The sequence below is a fragment of the Dama dama genome, chromosome 30 (assembly GCF_033118175.1).
Source record: "Dama dama isolate Ldn47 chromosome 30, ASM3311817v1, whole genome shotgun sequence".
Lineage (NCBI taxonomy): Eukaryota > Metazoa > Chordata > Mammalia > Artiodactyla > Cervidae > Dama > Dama dama.
Genome location: NC_083710.1, coordinates 75343614 through 75369696, shown reverse-complemented (window position 1 = coordinate 75369696; position 26083 = coordinate 75343614). Strand labels below are relative to the sequence as shown.

General features: G+C 39.7%; 1 protein-coding gene and 1 pseudogene across 1 annotated transcript in view; both read left to right on the top strand.

Moving 5' to 3' along the window:
* LOC133049246 (ATP-binding cassette sub-family C member 4-like) overlaps positions 1 to 26083 on the top strand; it is a 188504-nt gene that overhangs the window by 127840 nt on the left and 34581 nt on the right. The window contains exons 21-23 of the mRNA XM_061133213.1: positions 2943 to 3134; positions 15850 to 16005; positions 21673 to 21762. Of these exons, the coding sequence (XP_060989196.1) occupies positions 2943 to 3134; positions 15850 to 16005; positions 21673 to 21762 (438 nt within the window). The remainder of the gene's footprint in view (positions 1 to 2942; positions 3135 to 15849; positions 16006 to 21672; positions 21763 to 26083) is intronic.
* LOC133049673 (hsc70-interacting protein-like) lies at positions 9605 to 11013 on the top strand (annotated as a pseudogene).

Here is a 26083-nt window from a genome sequence, read left to right as displayed (position 1 = left end):
ACCACTCTAATGGCAGAAAATGAGCAGGAACTAAACAGCTTCTTGATGAAAGTGAAAAAGCAGAGTGAAAAAAACTGGCTTAAAACTCAACATTCAGAAATCTAAGATCATGGCATCTGGTCCCATCTGGGGATTAATTGAAAGCAGTGACAGATTTTATTTTCTTGAGTTCAAAAAAATCACTGTGAATTGTGACTGCAACCATGAACAAAAAGACATTTGTTTCTTGGAAGGAAAGCTATGACAAATCTAGACAGAATATTAAAAAGCAGAGACATCACTTTGCCAACAAAGGTCCGCATAGTGAAAGCTATGTTTTTTCCAGTAGTCATGTAAGAGTTGTCAATGGATTAATGTATTGGGCAATTAAGAAGGCTGAGGGCTGAAGAATTGATGCTTTCAAGCTGTGGTGTTGGAGATGACTCTTGAGAGTCCCTTGGACTGTTTGTAAAGAGATCCAACTAGTCCATCCTGAAGGAAATCAGTCCTGAATATTCACTAGAAGGATTGATGCTGAAGCTGAAGCTCCAATACTTTGACCACCTGATGCAAAGAGCTGACTCATTAGAAAAGACTCTGATACTGGGAAAGATTGAAGGCAGGAGGACAAGGGGGTGGCAGAAGATGTGATGGTTAGATAGCATCAACAACTCAATGGACATGAATTTTAGCAAACTCTGGGATAATGAAGGACAGGGAAGCCTAGCATGCTGCAGTTCATGGTGTCACAGAGTCAAACATGACTTAGTGACTGAACAACAACTTTGTGTTCTTTCTAAATTCATAATATTAAAAAAAAATTACTTTTTTCATTTGGCTGTACTGAGTCTTAGTTGGGGCACATGGGATCTTCAATCTTAGTTGTGACAAGCAGGACTTTAGTTCCAGCAAGTGAACTCTTAGTTGCATCATGTGAAGTCTAGTTCCCTGACCAGGGATCAGACCTGGGCCCTGTTCACTGGGAGCTTGGAGTCTTAGCTATTGGGCCACCAGCGAAGTCCTTTATAATGGGTTGTTGTTGTTGTGTTTTTTTACTGTATTATTGTCTCATACAACAGAAGTAATATTATGAGTAATGCTATCATTACATGCAAATGATTTAAATATTATAAAGATATTATAATATCTTTACATATATATCTTTATCTTATATAAAATATCTTTATCTTATATAAAAGATAAAGTATTATAATATAAAATTATAAATATTATAAAATATTAAAATTATATTATATTATAAATATTATAAATACATAATAATTTTATGCATTTACTATACATAAAATAGATAACTAAAAAGGACCTACTGTATAGCACAAGGAACTCCATTTAATACTCTGTAATGATGTGTATGGGAAAATAATGTAAAAAGAGCAGATTATATATATATATATGTCTGACTAATTCACTTTACTGTATTCTGAAACTAACACAACTTTATAAATCAGCTATGCTCCAATAAAATCATAAAAATAAAGGAGTCTTCTTTGTAAAGTGACAGAAGGACCTGTGTGAGGGGTTGAGAAGTAGACTGACTTTATTCCTCTTCTTCCTCATTTAGCTTTGGATCTCGGGCAGGTTGGCCTGGTTCTGTCTCTCACGCTCACACTTACGGGGATGTTCCAGTGGTGCATCAGGCAAAGTGCTGAAGCTGAGAACATGGTGATGTTTATCTTTCTGTTCTTAGCCTTTTCAGGTCTCCTTGCTGTTATATGGCATAAAAACAAATCTTATGTAAAATAATAAAACTGTTATTTTTACATAATTTTACAATGTTTTTTACATTCTCCTCCATCTGCTTAAGGGCTTCCCTGGTTGTTCAGATGGTAAAGAATCCACTTGCAATGCCAGAGCCACAGGAGACTCAGGATCAGTCCTTGGTTTGGGAAGATCCCCTGGAGAAGGGGATGGCTACCCACTCCAGTATTCTTGCTGGAGAATCTGTATGGACAGAGGAGCCTGGCAGGCTACAGTTCATGGGGTTGCAAAGAGTCAGACATGACTGAGCGACTTTCACTTTCACATTCCATGTGCTTAATGTAAAATAAAATATATACGTATTTTTCTCAGTCATATGTATGCTATGTCAGAAGGCTTTATATTCATCACAAACTGTCTTCAAATACAATAAATGTCTCTGTAGGAGGGAGGTTCTGAAATTCTGGAGACAATATAAACTAATTTCTTAGCAGATTGTTTATATTTGTTTCTTAATGGGCAATTCCCCATTTTTGGTAAAAGAAAAGTATCCAGTATTTTGAGATTTATTTAATTACTATGTTCCTCCACCCCTCCCCCATTTTATCATTTATTCTCATGTGTACTGAATTTGCTGGCAGCCCTTCTTCCTGGTAGGATAGGATCCCTCTCAGAATGTGTTCTCAAAGGTGTGGAGTCATGATTGTTTAGGAAGCCTTGGTCAGTATGTAAATTATACACTTTTGAATAATTGTACCTCCTCCTAAAGGGATAAAAACAATAAAAATGAAGTCTTTCCATTTCTTTCTTCTAACAGAGCAGAAAGTGACTGATTATTAAAATGAGGTTTGATGACTGTCCATTTCTGCTCATCTGTAACACATGGCCCTTCTGTAGCCACACATACTGATTGGTGTCCATAAATATTCTTTTCTTTGAAAAAATTCTCTTGTTTTTTATTCAAATGTGAAAGGTGGATCAATAAAATTTTACCATTCATTTCTCTAATTCTTTTAGTTTTAACATAAAATTGAAGGAAGTAGTTATAAGTAAAAGTGTTGAAGATGATGAACAAGTTTGCAAATCATCCAAGGCCTCATCAGACTTCTACCTCTGTCCTTTGCGGATGCTGAGACCTGGGATATTCTGAATCATAGACAAGCAGAAGGTTTCATTTACAGTCTCTGATCATCCATAAACAAGACCCTCTGATACTAACTCATGTGATGTCACATGTGTTTCAGATGATTTCAGTAGAAAGGGGGATTGAATATACAGACCTTGAGAAGGAAGCACCCTGGGAACTTGAGAATCGTCCACCACCATCCTGGCCCAACAACGGAGTGATTTCCTTTAATACTGTGAACTTCAGGTATAGCTTGGATGGGCCTCTGGTATTGAAGAATATGGATGAATTGATTTGCTCAAGACGAAAGGTTAGTTTAAGCCATTTGCCTCTTTAAAATCCAGCTGAAGATTTCACACCACATCTGCTCTTGGCTTTCTTGTCAGTGTGTCAGGGAGACTGTTTGCTCCTAATGGATGCAGATTAGATCAGTGACATTGTAGGTGAATCTTTCTTGGAAACTGACCATGGAATGGGGATACCAGGACATTTTTGCCCTGTGTTGTGAGCTCCCTCATGGTGGTTAATGGACCCTGGGACCCGGGGCTCAATCTTAAGCTGATTTAGGACACTATATGTGACACCTGATTATTCATACGAAGTCTGGGATGTCAGCCTTATCTTCCTGGCCCTAACTCTCCAATATCTCATTCGTTTCCATTTTTTCTTGTTTGTATTTCTGAAATCTTCTCATCCTCCCATGGTGCCCTCTGATTGCAGCCTCCTTCTCTGTCACTTAGCCCTTCCTGCAGCCTTGTCCTCCACTCACCCACACTGAGCTTCCCCCTGCCCTCCCCCCACAGACTGCTTCTTTCTTTATTATTATTATTATTATTTTGCTTCTTTCTTTAGCACAGATCTGATCCTTACTGGGCTGGCTGAGCTGCTGCTAGAACCATAGCATAGTTCTATAGTAGAACCTCAAGTCCACTCCAGCAGGGGATGTCAGGTGACATTGTGTCCACCAGAGAAGAGTCTGAATAATGATCCAGTCAGGAGTGAGGAACCGGGGCCTCAGATGGAGGCAGGGTCTAGAGATTGGCTCAAAGTCAAATGCAAATTGAAGGGAGCAGAGAAGATCCACATGAGAGACGGCAGAGAGGCTTGTGACCTGGACTTGCCAGCATCCATGTCTGCTGGTGACGTTCCTTCCACACTCAGTTTGGGGCCCTCAGCTGGGATCAGGACAGAGTCTTGAAGAAGAGACTAAACCAGAACAGACAAGGTGATAGGAAGCTCTTCCTCACCTCCCTCTGCAGCCAGTATGTCTGACATACACACCCCCCCTGCACTCAGATTGTATATGGGTTCTCTCGAAGCACCGCTTCCTCCCTGTTCCCAGTGCACATGCTGCCCCTGTACCTCAGAGACTCAGGCCCTCTGTCATCTGGATGGTGAAAATCTCCTCATTTTCTGAGTCAACTCTAATGCATCTTCAAGACCCTCAATTTAATATACCCTTATTATACCCTTATATATACTGATATATATATATTTAATATACATACTTAATATACTATATACTTAATGTACTAACATTCTTAATATACTAATATATATTAGTATATATATATAATACATATGTATTATTATATATTAGTACATATACTAATATATACATACTAATATACCCTTAGTCTTATATATTCTTTTAAGATAGCATTTATGGTACACCTATGTTCATAGCAGCCAAAAGTTGGAAGGAACTAAATCCTTACGATGAAGTGTTATTCAGTCTTAAAAAGGAAGAAAATTCTGACCTATGGATAAACCTTGATGACATCTTGCTAAATGAAATGAAATAAGCCAGACACAAAAGGAGTGAATACTCTAATTCCACTTATGTGAAATTCCTAGAGTAGTCAAATCCAAGAAGACAGGAAGTAGGATGGTGGTCTCCAGGGACTGGGGGAGGGGAAATGGGGAGTTGTTTGTTAATGAGTAAGAATTTTAGTTTTATGAGGCAAAAAAAAAAAAATTCTCAAGCTTGGTTGCATAGCAATGTGAATGTTCTGGACACCAAACCATCTACTTAAAAATGGTTAGTTAAATTTAATGTTATGTGAATTTTATTGTAATTAAGATAAAAGATAGCACCTGTGGCATACTTTGTAACTTGGGATCTGTATCTCACAGAACCTTGAAGCTTTTTAAAGTCAGGGAGCATCTTGTTTTCATATTTGTTCCCAGAAAGTAGCATTCTGCAGAGCACAGAGAGGGTGCTGAGGGATTGCTGGTTGTGAGGGTGAGTGTTACACAGGTGTGAGCAAGCCGGAACCAACACACACACACACAAATGACAACTCTGTAAATAACTGAAAGAACTGCTCTTTAAAACTCTTACCACCCCAGACTCATCTAATGGCTGTAGCTGTAATTTAATGAGTGAAACCCTTGTAACATGAAAGAATATTCAACGTAATGCCCGAATGTTACCCAAAGAGCAGTTTCAGTTAGTCACAGGGCAAAAACTCCCTCCTAATTATTTGCAATTTCAGTGTAAATCAGGAAAAAGGTGAACTACTCTGTCAGGAAAACATTAACCATAGCTCTTGATACAATCTTGTCCCTGAGAGCACTGTAGGTGGTGTTTACTTACTCTCAGATAATGTGTCTGTCAGATTTTCTGTTGTACCTGTAATTCTGTTAACTTGCACTAGTCTTAAATTTCCCCCAAAGCCATAAAATATGAATTATCTAAGAAACTTTGTAGTACAACTTAGGAACATAACAGATTCTTATTCTTCCTTCTTAAAAACTGAAAATCATAGGATGATTGAGATTCTAAAGTGTTTGAGGGAAAAGTGAATTTGGAGACTGAATTAATAACTGAAGTAACTTGTCTTTTGACCTGTGCCTTGGTCCACTCTCACAGTATCACTGTTAGCTTCATTTCTGTTTTTGGAGATGACACCCAAGAAGTGATTTCACTCAATTTGTGTATATGTCAGGTTTCCTCTTCTACTCACCTGGTCCCAGCGCCCATCACTCCAGGACACCCCTTTGGTGTTGGATTTGATTGAGAGAGGCTGTTGGGGGGGAGCGGTTCGGGCAGGGGACATGGGAGTGAGCCAGCCCAGCAGAAGTGGGGCTTTATTCTCTTTTCCCATTTCCTCTTCTGTTCCAATTCCTGGAAGTTAGAATCAATAGGAAAATATAGTAGGTACTATGCAGCATTTTAATTCACATAAGAAATAGCAAGTAAAAATAAGGAACTAGGACTTCCCTGGTGGTGCAGTGGATAAGAATTTGCCTGCCAATGTAGGAGAGACTGGTTCAGTCCTTGGACTGAGAAGAATCCACATGCCACAGAGCAACTAAGCCCTGCACCACAACTCCTGACCTCATGTGCCACAACTCCTGAAGTCTTTGCTCAGCAACAACAGAAGCCCCCTCAGTGAGAAGCCCATGCACTGCATGAGTAGCTCCCACTCATCACAACTGGAGACAGCTCATGCAAAGCAATCAGAATCCAGTGCAGCCAAACATAAAAAAAAATCAGCATGAGGTAAATGGCACCCTAGACTTCCTGGTTAGAGTCTGAACATGGGCTGCATTTTTCGTTTAGATGATTTTTGTGGTTGATTTGATCATTTTAGAGAGTCCTGGGCAATAAAATATTTTCCAGCTCTCGAGGTAGATTGATTTTGCTTTGTTTTTTCTCATAGCTATTATTTGGATGATACATTTTTACAGATGCTTAGTAGACCATGCTATATAATGTGCAAAATATTAGTTTCCTGAATTTTTTCCTTTTTAAAATAATATTTTCTTAAAAACCGCTCCCCTCACTCCCAGATTGTCCCCCTTCTCCCACCGGCTTCCTAATTCCCTGTGGCTCAGATGGTGGTGCCAGGGTCAGCAGCTCCTGCCTCTCCTGGAGCTTCTTAGAAATGTAGAGTCTCAGGCCCACCCAGACCTCTTGACTCAGATTTGTATCTGAACATGACCTCCTCCTTTCTATCCCATGGGCAGTTTTTGATGAGTGATAACCTGTGATTCCCAAGAAATATCCTTTGACAGTTTGAAATTGAACTCAAGAATTTCCAAATCTCTGTTGTGACTGAGCAAGAGGCTCTAGAATGTTCTGTGACACTAGATTTACTTACTTTTATGCTTTTATGAGATGGTTGAATGGCCTCACTGACTTGATGGACATGAGTTTGAGTAAGCTCTGAGAGTTGGTGATGGACAGGGAAGCCTGGTGTGCTGCAGTCCACGGGGTCTCAAAGAGTTGGACATGACTGAGCAGCTGAACTGAACTGATGCTCTATAAATTGCACCTGTGTGCAATTGCACCTGTGCAATAATTCTGTGTGATTCCACTGTATTTCTTTGCATCTATCCAGTGGAGTCTGTCTTCATTACAGATAGTTTTCATCCTGTTGTCTGTCCTTCCCCACACCACCCTCCTTCAGGGACTGGAGGGATTTCCCACAGGCTCAGCCCTGCCTGGATCTGGAGTCAGAGACAGCCCAGTGCAGCAGTGTATGTGTGGCTGTTTCACCACCTGATGGGACCAAAAATGAGTCTTGCTTCCTCAAGCAGGGCATGAGGTCTGTTTGGCATGTTCCCCAGACATCATGTGTCCTGTTTAGCTGCAGGTTTCTCTCTCAATCCATCTGTGGGTGCTGGTTCTTCCTCCTGACAGCTGGGCCACCTGCCCTCAGGTACCTTCTTTGCTCTCAATCACCACATATACACCTATGTCCACAGCATGCTTTAACCTTCTGACCATAAGATCTCTATGGTAGGCCTGTTCCTTTAACTACAAGTATACCTCTCCCTACTTTCCCTGTTCTAGCTGCAGAAAGACATAATAAGGTGTCAGGCCTTCCAGGGGATAAGGAGGCCTATCAGCAGATGGAAAAGAGGCCAATAGATGTGGATTTGAGTCCCATCCTGCTACTTATGGGCTCTGATATTCAGACAGACCAATTCATCTAAGCCTCAATCTTTCCTCATGCAAAATGGAAGTGATAGATTGTAACCTGTAGGGTTGATGTACAACTTAAACAAGATAAGGCATGTAAAGCACCCAGAGTAAATTCTTGGACAAAAATGGTCATCATTTCCATAGGGTGTAAATTGACCATAACCACTTACACTGCAGAAGGTGTTGTCTGTCCCATGAGAATGAGGTGTTGCCCATTTGAAGTTGTATTTATGACTCTCGGATCCACTTGCTGTGTCTGTCTCTGTTTGATTTATCTTATACCTAAATAATATGGTACTAGATTTTCCATAAATTTCTCTGGCTTGAATTAAAAATCTCAGCTCCCAGTGGAAGTTTTTCTGTCTCAGGACACCAGAGGTAATACAAACAAGAAAAAGTCAAGTCCAATACAGATCCTGATGTCAACATATACAGTCTGGTTGAAGAAACAAGAAAATGGCTATATTAACCTTGTAAGCTAGAAGGAGATCACAATTTTATAGATGTTTATAAAAAATGACATAACATCTGTTAGAGTTGGAACAAATCCATATTAGGGGACAGAGAGAGCATTTCCAAGGAATTAGACATGTGAGACAGACTTAGTGATGTGTGGTTAGGGTTTCAACAGGTGGAAATGCATGTGAAAGGCATTCCAGGAAGTGAGACCAGCATAAGCAAAAGCATGATGCCCTGATCCAGTGAATGAAAAACTAGACACCTGCAAAGCATTCAAGAAAATGAACTACCAAGTGTGTAACACACATTTTTACATTCAACCTTCACAACTACCTAGTGATGCCATGGAAGCTGACTTGTGTGAATGTGCAGGGAAATGGGTGGTAGTAGAAAATGGTATCATACTTCTGGAGGGTAGGTTAGCAGCTTAACAGCTTCCTCCGAAAATGTTCACACTTTGTTGTTATTGTTAAGTCACCTAGTCATGTCTGACTCTTCGTGACCCCATGGACTGACACACACCAGGCTTCTCTATCCCTCACCATCTCCTGGAGTTTGCCCAAGTTCATGTTCATAGTATCAGTGATGCCATCCAGCCATCTCATCCATTGTCATCCCCTTCTTCTCCTGTTTTCAATCTTTCCCAGCATCAGATTCTTTTCCAATGAGTTGGCTCTTTGTGTCAGGTGGCCAAAGTATTGGAGCTTCAGCATCAGTCCTTGCAAGGAATATTCAAGACTGATTTCCTTTAGGGTTAACTGTTTTGATCTCCTTGCTGTCCAAGGGGTTCATACTTGACCTCAGCAATTCCACATCTGAAAATTTTTGTGAAGGAAATGATTAAGATTGTTTGCAACGATTTAGCTTCAGGGATATTTAACACAGAGTTATTTATAATAGCTAACTATTTGATGCTGCCTAAATATCCAGCAGTAGAGGATTTATTAAATAAATGATCGCATGTACTATAATATTATGCAACCATTAAAATAGATATTTTTATGAAATACAAAATTAAAATACATTTAACAGTATGTTCACAATAATCCCGTTTTGTTTAAATATGTGAACTTGTGTCTTTCAGAATATATACCCCCCCCACCCCCGAAAAAGAAAAATGCAACAGCAACAAAAAGAACTCATACATAAGCCTAGAAAATAAAAACAGTTTAAGAAATTTTTTTCAGAGTGCTGGGGTATAGCTGGTATTTATTTACTTTTCAAATTCATTTGCACTGATTATGATTAAGGAAAGAGTTTATTTTAATTTGTTTTTTTAAAAACTGTGAGAAGAATGAGTGTATGGAGAGGCAGGCAACAGCACGAACAGCCACGCTTCTAGAAGGTTCTGAGCAGTGCGCAGGGCAGCGGCAGAGGGAGTAGGAATGAACAGGCGAAGGACCCCGGGTCACGAGACCGTTGGGTGGGCCGAGCCAGCGGCCGAGGAGGTTCTAGTCTGTTCTGCCTCGCGGCAGCCGCCCCATTTATGCGGTCACGCTGAAGTAGCGCCCAGCCCGGAATCGGGCCGCCGCCTTCGCCGCGCCCACCGCTCCTGGCCGCCGCTAGACTGTGGACCCCCGCAAAGTGAGCGAGCTTCGAGCCTTCGTGAAAATGTGTAAGCAGGACCCGAGCGCTCTGCACACCGAGGAAATGCGCTTCCTGAGGGAGTGGGTGGAGAGCATGGGGTGGGGCGGGGGATACCACCTGCTGCTCATGAAACTAAATTGGAAGAAAATACCAAGGAAGAAAAAACAGATAGTAAGAAGGCAGAGGAAAACATAAAGACAGAGGAACCATCAAGTGAGGAAAGTGATCTAGAAATTGACAATGAAGGTGTGATTGAACCAGACACTGATGCACCTCAAGAAATGGGAGATGAAAATGTAGAGATAACTAAGGAAATGATGGATCAGGCAAATGATAAAAAAAAGTGGCTGCTATTGATGCCCTAAATGATGGTGAACTACAGAAAGCCATTGACTTGTTCACAGATGCCATCAAGCTAAATCCTCGTTTGGCTGTTCTGTATGCCAAAAGAGCCAGTGTCTTCATCAAATTACAGAAGCCAAATGCTGCCATCCGAGACTGTGACAGAGCTATTGAAATAAATCCTGATTCGGCTCAGCCATACAAGTAGCGAGGGAAAGCACACGGAATAATGGGCCATTGGGAAGAAGCTGCCCATGATCTTGCCCTTGCCTGTAAGCTGGATTATGGTGAAGATGCTAGTACAATGCTGAAGGAAGTTCAACCAAGTGCCCAGAAAATTGCTGAACATCGGAGAAAGTATGAACGAAAACGTGAAGAGCGTGAGGTCAAAGAAAGAATAGAAAGGGTTAAGAAGGCTCGGGAAGAACATGACAGAGCCCAGAGGGAGGAAGAAGCCAGAAGACAATCAGCATCTCAGTATGGCTCCTTTCCAGGCGGCTTTCCTGGGGGAATGCCTGGTAATTTTCCTGGAGGAATGCCTGGAATGGGAGGGGGAATGCCTGGAATGCCGGGAGTGCCTGGGCTCGATGAAATTCTTAGTGATCCAGAGGCCCTTGCAGCCATGCAGGATCCATAAGTTATGATGGCCTTCCAGGATGTGGCGCAGAACCCAGCAAATATGTCAAAATATCAGAGCAACCCAAAGGTAATGAATCTCATCAGTAAATTGTCGGCCAAATTTGGAGGTCAAGCATAATGCCCTTCTGACATAAAGCCCTGCTGGAGGAAAAGCAACTTAGATCACCTAATGGATGTTGCAATAATACAAACCAGTGTACCTCTGACCTTTTCATGAAGAAAGGTGGGGTGCTTTGAAGATAATCCCTACCGCTTTGTCCCAAATGCAACTGAAAACATTTTACAGCGGTTTGCCATTAGGGTATTCATTCAGATAATGTTTTCCTACTAGAAATCTAAAACTTTAAGCAATTTTTAAACCTGAAAAATATTTAAAAAGGTGTATTAACCCTAAAAAAAAGAAAAAGAAAAAAACTGTGAGCCTGGGAAAGATGTAATGAGAGTAAGTGGGGAAGATGGATGAAGAGGTTGTTTTGTGTGGTGCACTGAGTGTTGATTATGTTGTTTGATATGTGAAGAGAGATCCAGATGCAAGTGTCTAATAAGTTGTGTCATCATCAGAGACCAACCTGGTTGGAAAAACAGAAAGGGGCCATTGCAAAGCAAATAACAGATTTTCTATAAGTGTCTTTATAATTTTACTTTCTTCTTCTTCTTTTTTTTTTTTTTTTTTTGCTGTTCTGAGTCTCTGTTGCTACTTGGGCTTTTCTCCAGTTGCTGCATGTGGGCTTCTCACTGTGGTGTCTTCTCTTGTTAAGAGCATGGGCTATAGGGTGGGAAGGCTTCATTAGTTGTGGCACATAGGCTGAATAGTTGTGGTTCCCGGGTTCTAGAGCACAGGCTCAATAGTTGTGGCACACAGGCTTAGTTGCCTTGCAGCATGTGGGATTCTCCTGGACTAGGGATTGAACCCATGTCTCCTGCATTGGCAGGCAGATTCTTTACCAATGAGCAACCAGGGAAGCCTCCCAAGTGTCTTTAGATTGAAGAATGTAAGCTTACTGATACTGGTGACACTCTCCATGTGCAATTGGAAAAACCCTTTGGTTTTACCCCAGAAAAGACATTCAGACTATAGCTTTGATGACTGAACTCTAGGAATTATCAGAGTCAGGTTTTCTTTGAGTTGCCTTTTTCTTTTTGGGGGCCTGGGGCCGTGTGGCTTGTGGGATCTTAGTTCCCTGGACAGGGATTGAATCCATGCCACCTGCAGCAGAAGCAAGAATCTTAACCACTGGAATGCCAGGGAAGTCCTCTGGTTTTTTAGTTCTCTTTTCTAGAGTTTGGAACTCACAGTCCTCAGTGCACCTACATATCTCAGTCCATTTACCCAAAGTTTACAAATGTTCCTGTTTGCACAGATGGATTAATTTCAGTGGAGCTGATAGCATGGGAACATACACATTCTCACAGATCAGTTCTCACCTGTATCCTGTTGTGTGTAGATTTACATATGAGAACACTCAGAAATACAGGACCTGTTTTACTGTGCTTCACAGATTATGCTTTAAAAAAAAAAAAAACACCAAAAAACAAATTGGACATTTATGGCAACGCTGTGTCAGGCAAATACACTGCACCATTTTTCCTATAGCATTTGCTCACTTCATGTCTCTATGTCTCATTTTGATAATTCTTGCAATATTTAAAACCATTTCATTATTATTGTATTTATTATTCTGATCTGTGATCAATGGTTTTTAATGTTATTACCCTATAAATGCTCAGATGGTTAGAATTCTTTTAGCAATAAAGTATTGGAAATTAAGGTATGTACTTTTTTTATATAATGCTGCTGTACATCATTAGACTACAATATAGTATAAACATAACTTTTATTTGCACAGAGAAATGAGAAAATCATATAACTTGCTGTATTTTGATATTTACATTGTTGAGGTGGTCTGGAGCCAAGTCCAAAATATCTTTGAGGCCTGCCTGTACACAGAACACATGAGCCACATATATACATACTATAACCAGCCTGTATGCAGAGAATGGCCCATCTATATTATATGACAGGGTTAAAGGTAAGGTACAAAATGTCCTGAGAAGCTTGTATGCAGCTCAAGAAACAACAGTTAGAACCAGACATGGAGCAACAGACTGGTTCAAAATTGGGAAAGGAGTACTTCAAGGGTATATATCGTTACCCTGCTTATTCAACTTACATGCAGCATACAGCATGTGAAATGCTGGGCTGGATGAAGCACAAGCTGGAATCAAGACTGTCAGGCGAAATATCAGTAACCTCAGATAAGCAGATGATACCACCCAAATGGCAGAAAGCAAAGAGGAACTAAAGAGCCTCTTGATGAAGGTGAAAGAGGAGAGTGAAAAAGCTGGCTTAAAACTGAACATGCTAAAAACTAAGATCATGGTATCTGGTTCCATCAACTTGATGTCAAATAGATGGGGAAACAGTGATAGACTTTAGTTTCTTAGGCTCCAAAACCTCTGTGGATGGTGACTGCAGTCATGAAATTAGAAGACACTTGCTCCTTGGAAGAAAAACTATGACAAACCTAGACAGCATATTGAAAAGCAAAGACATTACTTTGCTGACAAAGGTGCATATAGTCAAGCTATGGTTTTTCCAGTAGTCATGTATACATGTAAGATTTGGGTGATAAAGAAGGCTGAGTACTGAAGAATTGATGCTTTTAAACTGGGGTTCTGGAGAAGACTCTTGAGAATCCCTTGAACAGCAAGGAAATCAAACCAATCAATCCTAAAGGATATCAGTCCTGAATATTCATTGGAAGAACTGATGCTGAAGCTCCAATACTTTAGCCACCTGACACAAAGAACCACCTCATTTAAAAAGACCTGATGCTGGGAAAGAGTGAAGGCAGGAGGAGAAGCGGATGACAGAGAATGAGATGGTTGGGTGACATCACTGATTCAATGGACATGAATTAGAGCAAACTCCAGAAGACAGTGAAGGACAGGAAAACCTGGCATGCTGCAGTCCATGGGGTCACAAAGAGTGGGGCACTACTGAACAACAACAAAATGTCTTATAGTCATTGCATTATCTTTATAAGATAATAAAATTAGCTAAACCTACCATTCTTATGTTTAATCTCAATAAAGAGAAATTCTTTTTTGAAATGCCATGATTGATGTGACAGATTAAGATGTGAAACTTTAGAGGTATTCAAATCAGAAAACATGAAAAGTTCTAAGCATTCTGATTATATTGCTCAGAAAGCCTTAGTTGTTCTTTCTTAAAACCATGAGTTTTACAACTTTACTGCTTTACAAATGATCCAAGCCTATCTTACACTCTCATCAATTCCAGATTTTAAATAGAGATGAAATCATCTCTTGGAAAGCTTCCTTCAGAGAATTTGCAGTTGGGCTTCCCTGGTGGCTCAGACTAAAGAATCTGCCTGCGAGGCAGGAGACCCAGGTTCCACCCCTGGGTCAGGAAGATCCCCTGAAGTAGGAAATGGCAACCCACTCTAGTATTCTTGCCTGGAGAATTCCATGGACAGAGGAGCCTGGCAATCTACAGTCCATGGGGTCACAAAGTTGGACATGACTGACTGACTTTTTCCACTTAAAAATTTATTGGTAAAAAAAGGCCAGTTTCTGCATACATATTTGAATGTGGTTTTATTCCCCACCAGCATTTTACCTAGGAGAACGAAATGGCATCCCACTCCAGTATTCTTGCCTGGAGAATCCCATGGACCGAGGAGTCTGGCAGGCTACAGTCCATGTGGTCACAAGAGTCGGACATGACTTAGCTACTAAACCACCAAACAACAGCATTTTACATACATTGTATTGATTCTTTAGTCTTCCTGTTAGTGCATTTAATTTCTCTCTGGTTTTAATAACTAGACTGACACTTGACATGTGTTTTTCCAAGGTTCAATTGTAAGTATTAATGTATTAATAAAATGCCTTTTGAACTGCTCCGATAAAAGGTCCCATGTAAATAGCAAATGTTGTTTGTGTTGTTGTTGATCTCATTATACATTATTTTAGAGGTCATTATTTTATCTACTGACCTCTGTCTTTCAAGACTGAGACCTGCATTTTATATTTGAAGATGTTTCCTTTCAAGGTAGAATATAATTAAGATATTTAATATCAGGAAGTGACTTAATTTTTCTACTGAAGAATAATTCCTCTTAAATAAATAACATATCCCTGAGAAAGTGAGTACTTGTTTGTGTATAATACTTCTGACTTGACTTGTTGATATCTCTGTAAAATTACCCATGTAATTCTCAAGGTCAAATTACACAAGGAGTAGGAATAAAACTAATTTAAAGCTGACTTCTTATGGACCACTTAGGAGACTGCTGGTTTTTCACTGCAGTCAGGTTATGTTTTTTAAGTCATCTTCTTCCTTTATTTATGATTGTTAGGTACACACACACACACACACACACATATACACCACATACACATATGTGTCTCCCCCTTTAACATACCACATAATGGGTACTATGTGATAATTATAGAAAGCAAACAATTTTCTGCATATTAAGCATTAATTCAGGGAAATTTGAATAAAATTGCCTGATATTTTTAGAAGGCATGAAAGTCACTATAATTTATATTGTGTATTCTTGGGATGATGGTGGTCTCAATCAGGGACATTTGTGAATTTCTGTCATTTTTGGTTGCCACAATTTTGGGGGGGTCCATCTGATATCTAGTTGGTTCATGGCTACTCTTAATCATTCTACAATATACAGGACAGGCCCCTGACCCTCAATAATGGATTATTGGTTGAAAACGTCAGCAGGGCCTTGCTTGAGAAACTTATAGACTATTCTTTACATATAATAGAATTCACTGGGAAGACCCAGAGGAATCGGGTGGAGAGGGAGGTGGGAGGGGGGATCGGGATGGGGAATACGTGTAAATCTATGGCTGATTCATATCAATGTATGACAAAACCCACTGAAATGTTGTGAAGTAATTAGCCTCCAACTAATAAAAAAAATAAATAGAAAAAAAAAATTCATCTTCAACAGTCAGGGTTCTCCTGGGTTTTGTACATCCTGTTAACTCTTCATCCCCCTGGGTCTCTTTACAGCTTGGCATCATGGGAAGAACAGGAGCTGGAAAAAGTTCTGTCATTGCTGCCCTTTTTAGATTGTCAGAACCTGAAGGTGACATTTACATTGATGACATCTTGACAACTAGTATTGGGCTTCACGATTTAAGGAAGAAAATGTCAGTTGCACTTCAGGTATACACAGCAGAGCACTCTCACATGTTCTTTTTATAAGGTATCTAAAGTTTAAGTGCTTTTAATTTGATTGGTCTTTTCAAGTTAAGTGAATGAGTCGAACCTTTTTTCCACAATACAGCATATTTTTAGCAGTAGGTATTTTCAATAGACACTTTCACTGGATGCCAGGTTGTTGTTGTTTTGTTGTTGTTGTTGTTGTTCATTTGTTAGTTTTGTGTGCATGTGATTTAATAACTTACTGAGATAGATTTCTGGACTTAGACTTCTTCAGTTTCCATAGTTTTATCCACTGATAATCACATAATTCTGAGAACAGGATAAATGGTTTGTTTAGAGCTGGAGAGGCTCCTATAGGAAACATGAATTTTATTAACAAGTGTCTTACAGATGTAATTTTGCTGTGGGAAATGAGGACATCTTTTCAAAAGTGATTATCACCTTGGAGAACTTTCTGTGAAATTTTGGGGCTTTGAGAATTATGGAATAATTTGGGGAGACTTTCATTAATTTAGCCATTAATGAATAATTTTAACCAGAGAGGCAATACAGAATAGTGAAGAAGAGCAGGGGACTCAGAATTCTGTCTCTGTGTACCTTGGATTTATCTGTCTTACAAGGCAGATAACAATATCACCCCCTCAATCTGTTGTGAGGACAAAATACGTCAATGAGTGTGAAGTACTTCATGTAGACCCATATGTGCCTGCTGTGATGGTGGAGTGTTGAGTTGGCCATCTATTCCCGGGCTCTGATTCTGTTCTCTTTTCTTCTTCTTTGGAAAGTAGTATAACTTTTAGAGACTGCAATATATGCATGATAGACACTCCTGTCTTTCCTTGTGGTTCATTCACTCAACATAATTCCATGATATTTACTGAGAAATTACTATTCTCCAGGTATATAGCCAAGGGAAACCTAGATCCTGTGTCCTCATCTATGATCCTGCCTTTTGCTTTGACAGACTTGCTGTAATTGAGTTTTTATTTATATACCTAGTAATCATCTGCCCATCAAAGGAAGCTCAGAAAAATACCCTCTTGAGATGAGAAACATAGAGAAAATGAGACAGAATGAGCCAGGCAAGTGTGCTTCCTGGAATGTGGGGGTAATATGTCCTGAAATACCTGTTTATCAGGAAGCATGTACAACATGGCACCCAAAGGGAAAGTGAATGTAGACTTGGGTACAGCTGTTTTTACCTACCCATGACCTCTAAAATACCTGGAATTACTCTAAGTACTTTTAAAATCAAGCTATTCTTTTCAGACTCTAGTGAAATGCCACCTCACACCCCTTAAGATGTCTGCTATCAAAGAAAAGAGAGAGAAAAAAAGAAAATGATTAAGTGTTGGCAAGATGTGGAGAAATTAGAATCCTTGTTCAGTGCTGATAGGAATGTAAAATAGTGAGGCCACTATGGAAATCAACTTGTTGGTTGCTCTGAAAAGTTAAAGATGGAATTATCATATGACCTAACAATTCTACTTTAGAGTATAAACTGAAAAGAATTGGAAGAAAAGTCTTGAAGAGATGCTGGAACATGCATGTTATAGCAGCATTATTCTCAACAGCAAAAAGGTGGATACGCCCAAGGGTTCATTAACAGATGAATCAACAAGCAAAATGAGGTGCATATACATACAGTAGAATATAACTCAGCCTTAAAATAGAAGGAAATTCTGACACATGCTACAATACAGATGAACCTTGAGAAAATTAAGCTAAGTGAGATAAGTCATTTACAAAGGACAAATACTGTATGATTCTACTAACAGGAGGTACCTAGAGTAGTAAACAGCTATGAAAAGAAGAGAAGCGAAAGGCAAAGGAGAAAAGGAAAGATATACCGAATGCAGAGTTCCAAAGAATAGCAAGCAGAGATAAGAAAGTCTTCCTCAGTGATCAATGTAAAGAAATAGAGGAAAACAATAGAATGGGAAAGACTAGAGATTTCTTCAAGAAATTTAGAGATAACAAGGGAATTTTTCATACAAAGATGGGCACAATAAAGGGCAAGAAATGCTGGGCTGGAAGAAGCACAAGCTGGAATCAAGATTGCCGGGAGAAATATCAATAATCTCAGATATGCAGATGACACCACCATTATGGCAGAAAGTGAAGAGGAACTGAAGACCCTCTTGATGAAAGTGAAACAGGGGAGTGAAAAAGTTGGCTTAAAGCTCAACATTCAGAAAACCAAGATCATGGCATCTGGTCCCATCACTTCATGGGAAAAAGATGGGGAGACAGTGGAAACAGGGTCAGACTTCATTTATGGGGGCTCCAAAATCACTGTAGATGGTGATTGCAGCCATGAAATTAAAAGACGCTTACTTCTTGGAAGGAAAGTTATGACCAACCTAGATAGCATATTAAAAATCAGAGACATTACTTTGCCAACAGAGATCTGTCTAGTCAGTTCAGTTCAGTTCAGTTGCTCAGTCGTGCCTGACTCTTTGTGACCCTATGAGTAGCAGCACGCCAGGCCTACCTGTCCATCGCCAACTCCCGGAGCTTTCCCAAACTCATGTCCATTGAGTCAGTGATGCCATCCAGCCATCTCATCTTCTGTCATCCCCTTCTCCTCCTGCCCCCAATCCTTCCCAGCATCAGGGTCTTTTCCAATGAGTCAACTCTTCACATGAGGTGGCCAAAGTATTGGAGCTTCATCCTCAAATCAGTCCTTCCAATGAACACCCAGGACTGATCTCCCTTACGATGGACGAATTGGATCTCCTCGCAGTCCAAGGGACTCTCAAGAGCCTTCTCCAACACCACAGTTCAAAAGCATCAATTCTTCAGCTGTGTTGTACTCATCAGATATTTTCCCCATTTTTCTTACCACCCCACTTGGAAGGACTCCCCAAACCATAGCAAGAGTGAATAAGTATGGGGCAAAGCCAGAAGATGCCTCTCCTATTGCTCTGTCCCTCATTTGGACAGTATCAGTTTAGAAGTGGCTTTATACACTTGTATGTCATGGGCTGATATGTGTCAGGAGAAGATACTCAAAATGTTATCCCTCCCCAACCAAGAGCCCTTTGTCTTTACAGTGTCTTGCTAGTTGCAGAGGTGGAGAAAATCTGTTAGTTTGGTTACTTGAATTTACTTGTCTAAGTGCAAAAACTTACATTCCTCTTCCCCCTAAATGAGTAGGAAGCAGTAATGCTTGTGTCTCAACACCCCATTGTAGGGAACTTAGGAAGCTGAGAGCAGACTCTGCAGAGGGGGAGCCCAGTGCTGTTTCTTTGAGTTGCCTCTCTTAGGTGAACCAGGCTCACACCATCTTCCCTGGATCCCTGTCCCTGTGATCCTGGAAGCAGCAGGGAGCTTCCATCATAGTCTCTCTTTCTCCCAGGCTCATCCCCATCACAGCTGACCCCACATGAACAGGTCAGAACTAGGGGAGATGTGATGGTGACAAGGACCTGGGTAGGAGCAGAGACAGGGAGTGGGGGCATAGACCATCAGTCCTGGGGGAACTTTCAAAGATGAATACTGTGTTCTTAAGAAGGTACTCCTCAACTTGTGTTCAAAATTTCAGGAATAAGCAACAATGAAAGTTCTTCTTACATAATTTCCTTAAACACAACAGGAAGCTGAAGTATGTGTGTTCTTTGTGCTCTGGATCTGAAGTAGTTAAATATGTCCCCAGAAAGAACACCAATTGAGATTATATGCAGGGAATAGCCTGCTTACTTGAAGGAAAATGGAGGGAAGATGGAGAAGGGAAGGAGGAAGAATATTGGGTATCAGTCTCCCCTCGCCTGGCTACGTCGCTTGTGTAAACCTCATGGAGACAGCTGAAGGATGAGAAATCACCTGCATGTGGGAATTTTAAGGTTGATAATTACAAAGAGCAATAAGTTTTTATAAAAATCTGAAGTAGAGTGATGGTTATTCCCCTGACACAGGATGCTTACCATTGTTTAGATGGTTGTTTAGTCTTTGACCCTAAATTCAAGAGTTTTACAGGAGACCTTAAATTTGGGTCTCGAGTTTTTTTTTTTATTTCAGTTCAGTACTCATTCCTAAATATTGTATGACTACAGTCCTGGGTGTTCATTGGAAGGACTGATGCTGAAGCTGAAACTCCAGTACTTTGGCCACCTCATGCGAAGAGTTGACTCATTGGAAAAGACCCTGTTGGTTGGAGGGATTGGGGGCAGGAGGAGAAGGGGGCGACAGAGGATGAGATGGCTGGATGGCATCACCGACTCAATGGGCATGAGTTTGAATAAACTCTGGGAGTTGGTGATGGACAGGGAGGTCTGGCGTGCTGTGATTCATGGGGTCGCAAAGAGTCAGACACAACTGAATGACTGAACTGACTGAACTGAGTGGTTTTCGGTGCTTTGGAAGCATATTGGCAATTTAATCAACTTTGTGTGAATAAATCTCCCTTAATAATGTCTTTTTAATTGTGGATTTGCAAAGGGATATCTCTTTTTGGTGGCACACCCTGAGTTTTCTGTATTCATTTCTCTCTCACCAGACTTAAAACTGAGACCATATTGAAGGAAGGTTTGGAAGGCTTCCTGAGTATCATTCTTCCTCATGATTAGGGAAAAGAAATGTCTGTCTATTTTTATCTTTCTTCTCAGGCTTTTGTGAAGTGAGGAGGAAAGTCCAGCCCCAAGGCCAGGCAGGATTTGAATGTGGTGATTCTGAGCAGTTCTGGGCACTTGTAGAAGAGTCAGGTCTCCTCTTGTTCCCACATGAGTGCATTCCCTGGTTCTGCCCCTTCTCTGAAAGGAGCCTGTTGGTCTCTTCTCTTCTGCCCATATTCTTATCACCTGGCTTACTGAACCTTCCAGAAGAAAATGTAAATGGCCTACATGAGCTTATGTACAGGATTCTCTCTTGAAGCCAAGAGGAGGCATATATTTCCAGAGTAATTTACTTGTGCCTCCTCCTGAAGCAGATGAATAGGAAGAACTATTTAAATTAAAGTATCATGACACAGGTCACAGTGGGTTTCAGGTCCTCCTGGCCCTGCAGTTAATAATGAAGTGCTATGAGGCAGGTCATCCTGACACAGAGGTGAGAGAACATGGGGACCAGCTGATGCCAAAATCAGAGGTGATCTCTCTATGGACGGAGGTGGTGCAGACCCCAGGAGCTGACGTTCCCCTTGCACATGTTCATTTCACACATGTGGAGAGATTCCAGATCCTAGAAGACAGTCTGACCAATGGAGAAAATAGCCTCATTTATTCTTCAGTGTTAATGTGTAAATATTTAATGGTTTGCTTTGAGGCACAAACCTCTACTAATCATGCTGTTGGTATTTCCTAGTCACATTAAGTTTCTCATGTAATTATTTCCTCAGTTTGTGTGTGCATTTAAGCAGATATTTATTACCAGGATAGTATTTTTTTTAAATCAAATCTTCCTTTGTCTTCATGTTTTTCCTTAAGGTGAAAGAACTTCTTCAGCGCTTTCTTCTGTTAGTGTTCAGTAGTCCAGAAGATATTTTGTAGCACACTTTGTACAATGGAAAATTATTTTAGAGATATTGTTTTGTAAACATACATTTGCAACTTTATTATTAATAATTAATGAATTGAGATGTTTTTGTATTTTACTTTTGATATTCTGTACACATTGGAATAAAATGAAAAGAGGTTAAGGTACTAACATTCACTATTTTGGGGTATTTAGGAACCTGTTTTATTCACTGGAACAATGAGGAAAAATCTGGATCCCTTTAATGAGCATACGGATAATGAACTGTGGAATGCCTTAGAAGAGGTAATTTATTAATAGTAACTGTAATTAACTTGTTAGCATCAGTATCTGTGTGTTTACATTTAGAGCATTGCAGATAATTAAGGGGAGCCTATCAGTTTCACTAACTTGGTTTACCTCTTAGGAAAACATTGATGATATGGGTGCACTTAAAAATGTGTGTGTTGATGATGATGAAAATCAACAATATAATGTGACATTTTCATTTTACCTATTTCCCTAGGACCCTGAACAAATAGATACATTATCTTGTCCTTAACAGAGTACCCAATTAGATGTTAAAACTGTGGGATCAAATTCTACTAGTGACCTAGTGAATTAATTACTCCATTACACTCCAATATTCATTTTATTCCTCTCATCTTAGGAAACATCTACTAAGTGGAGACAATAGTAGTAGTTTTTTCCTTATTAACTAAAAGATATAAACAAGATCATACTAATAAAATATAGAAGTTTCATAGGAAAGTGTTTATAAAGGTAAATTATATAGTCGGAATTGATGATGATTATTTATTGGCAATTATGTCATTCTAATGCTGTAGCATTAATGCAGGTAACAGAACCATGGAACATCTGCTCAGCTTTTATATGGGAAGGTTCATTTCTAGAGAATTTTCTGTTATTTGTGTCATGTTTTCTCTTGCCCCACTTCTTTGAATTTCCTCACCCTTGCATGAAAAAAAAATTTTACTATTAAGTTGTTGTCAGTTTGTACTTTAATACAAACTATTTTGTATATCTGCACTCGTTTTACAAATCAATTCTACTGATGGAAGAAACCCTAGACTTCTAAGCCATAGACAGACTTCTAATTTCTTCTAGGACCTAACACAGTCTTTTGCTTTTAAAAAGTAAGAATGAGCATTCCTATACATTAACGATGAAAGATCAGAAAGAGAAATTGAGAAAACAATCTCATTTACGTTTGCAAGAAAAAGAATACCTAGGAATAAACCTACCTATCCCTATACCTAGGACTAAACCTCCCTAAGGAGGCAAAAGACCTGTAATCATAAAACTACAAGATACTGACAAAAGAAATCAAAGATGACACAAGACAGAGTGAGGGATATACCAAGTTCTTGGATTAGAAGAAACAATATTGTGAAAACAACTATACTACCCAAAGAATTTACAGATTTGACACAATCCCTGTCAAATTACCAATGGCATTTTTCATAGAATTAGAGCCAAAAATGTTACAGTTTTAATGGAAACACAAAGACCCCAAGTAGGCAAAGCAGTCTTAAGAAAGGAAAACAAAGCTGGAGAAATTAGGTTCCCTGACTTCAGAATATATTATTGAGTTGGCCAAAATGTTTATTACAAAAGATTTTATGGAAAAACTTAAATGAACTTTTTGGCCGGTTCAATACAGAGCTAGAGTAATCAAGATGGTATGGCACTGACACAAAAACAGAAATATAGATCAATGGAGCAGGCTGGAAAGCCCAGAGATGAACTCACACACCTGTGGTCACCTAATCTATGACAAAGAAGGCAAGAACATACAATGGAGAAGAGGTGGTCTCTTCAGTAAGTGGTGCTGGGAAAATTGGACAGCTATGTGTAAAAGAATAAAATTAGAACACTCCCTAATACCATATACAAAAATAAAGTCAAAGTGGATTGAAAATCTAAATGTAAGACCAGATACTATATTCCTCTTAGAGGAAAACACAGGGAAAACACTCTACCTAAATAACTATTAAATGTTTGATTGATCTTTTCATTTCAGAGAAGTGTGGCATATTGTTTTAATCTTTTGTTGTTCTTGTTGTTACACAAATCTGAGAGACTGATTGTTCATGTTGGTTTGAATTGGTGTGTTTGTCATTTCATGTTATCCTTCCAGGGAAGCTCTGAAATCTGTAATATACAGATGAGCCTTGACTGTGAGCAGGCAGATTTGGAGATATGACCATTTCCAGCCAGTAATTCTGGTTTCTGAAAGATGTCACCACTGAGTCTTTATACACTCACCCTGCTTTTTAGCAGCATGTGGATTTTGTTTTCTTAAATTGGGTCGATTGTTTCACCTTCTCCTGCCTGAAAAGCAGTGCACCTCTGCTTTCATTCAAGTTTGTGAATCTTTTACAGTAAAATTCTACAAGAGAAGAGGTGTGTAGAGCACTTAAAAATTAAATGTAAAGAACGAACGGATGAGCCAGTACTCTTGAATTCATAGGACAAATTTAACGGTGAAATTGGGACACATCTTAAAAAAATAACTGGAAATACTGGCAAATTACTTTTCTATTTGTTTCCCAGATGGAGATCTTTTTTCACAGATTTTCAGGTAGCATTACTCTAGAATTTTAGAACATATTGTTCCATGGACAGAGAGCCAATGTTAATCTAAATAATAAAAATGCTGAAGTGGCAGATAACACTAAGATCTACTTCTATTTAAGCTACATTTGGAACTTTCTTCAAAAAGAAAGAAATGTGAGTTTATTTCACAAAGTGAAATGTATGGTGTCTATGTATTGCTTCTGGAATTACCCCTGTTAACTTTGGTGATATCACTTAGAGAAATCATCCCATCATTGTGTTTCTCTGGGAATTGATTTCTTATGACTATTTTAAAAGAAAACTTACCAAATCGCTCATTGAAAAACATACAAATGTGATAAAGAAATAATTCCTAAAGAATCTGAATAAAGGGGTGATTTATCACTCTAAGTTATTGTTCAGTCGCTAAGTCACTCTTTGTGACCCCATGGACTACAGCACACCAGGCTTCCCTGTCCCTCACCATCTCCTGGAGTTTGCCCAAGTTCATGTCCATTGAATTGATGATGCCATCCAACCATCTCATCCTCTGTCTCCCTCTTCTCCCTCTGCCTTCAATCTTTAACAGCATCAGGGTCTTTTCCAGTGAGTCAATTGTTTGCATCAGGTGGCCAAAGTATTGGAGCTTCAGCTTCAGCATCAATCCTTCCAAAGAATATTCAGGCTTGATTTCCTTTAAGATTGACTAATTTGATCTCTTTGTTTTCCAAGGGACTCTCAATAATGTTCTCCAGTACCACAGTGCAAAACCATTGATTCTTCAGCACTCTTATTGTCCAGCTTTCCCATCTGTACATGACTACTGGAAAGACCATAGGTTTGATTATATGGACCTTTGTCAGCAAAGTGATAGCTTTGCTTTTTAACACACTGTCTAGTTTTGTCATAGTTTTCCTGCCAAGAAGCAATCATCTTCTAATTTCAAGGCTATAGTCACCATCTGCACTGACTTTTGAGTCCAAGAAGAGGAAATCTGTCACTGCTTTTTCCTTTTCCCCTTCTATTTGCCATGAAATGATGGGACTGAATGCCATGATCTTAGTTTTCTTAATGTTGAGTTTTAATCTGGCTTTTTCACTCTCCTCCTTCACCCTCATCAAGAGGTATCACTAAATCAAGTTTCCTCCTTCTTCCTTGGCGGAGATGGACATTCAGAAGGAAAACAGTCCTATGGATACTGCCTGTCTCATCTTGGTTATTTTTCTAAATATGCTGAAAATATATTTTTCATGTACAAAAACTTGCCAACTTACTGTAAGCTGATAAAAGTTCATCAGAAATTAGTGCTGATTGGGGTGCTGAAAAGCAAAGGCAGTTCCAAAATTATAACATGAGTAGTGCCTGAGGATGAAGCACTTTATCACTCAGAGGTTAAAAGACCACAGTAGATAAAACTCTGGAAATGAATCATTGATATGTTGCTTGCATTAAAAAGCAAAAACAAAACACCTTAGATACTGGGATTTGGAATTAAGAGTATTGTATGGGGGCTTCCCCTGTTGCTCAGTGATAAAGAGTCTGCCTGCAATGGGGGAGAAGTGGGATTGATACTTGAGTTGGGAAGATTCCCTGCAGGAGGAAATGGTAACCCACTCCAATATTGTTGCTTGGGAAATCCCATGGACAGAGGAACCTGGTGGGCTACAGTCCATAAGGTCCACGACTTAGCAACTAAACAATAACAAAAATGTCCTGTCAAAACTGGGAAGAGACTGTGCAGTTAAATGTCCAACTTTGATAGTGTCTTTGTTAGGACACAATTGTGTCTCATCACCCAGGAAACCAAGACACAGAAACCTGGGCGTCAGCAACCTCTGCATCAGGAACCACGTGGTTCAGTCCTTGCAGTGGAGACAGGTCACATGTCCATTTCCCTGGGCCTTGTATTAGGTGAACTTCCTTTATTGCTGGCTTTGCTCTAGTAAAAGCTCTTCCCCATATGTTTATTGCATTTCACTGTCTCCTCCTGGCCCACACCAGATTTTCTTTTTGAAAAGTAAGAAAGTTCCACAAAATTTGGAAACCA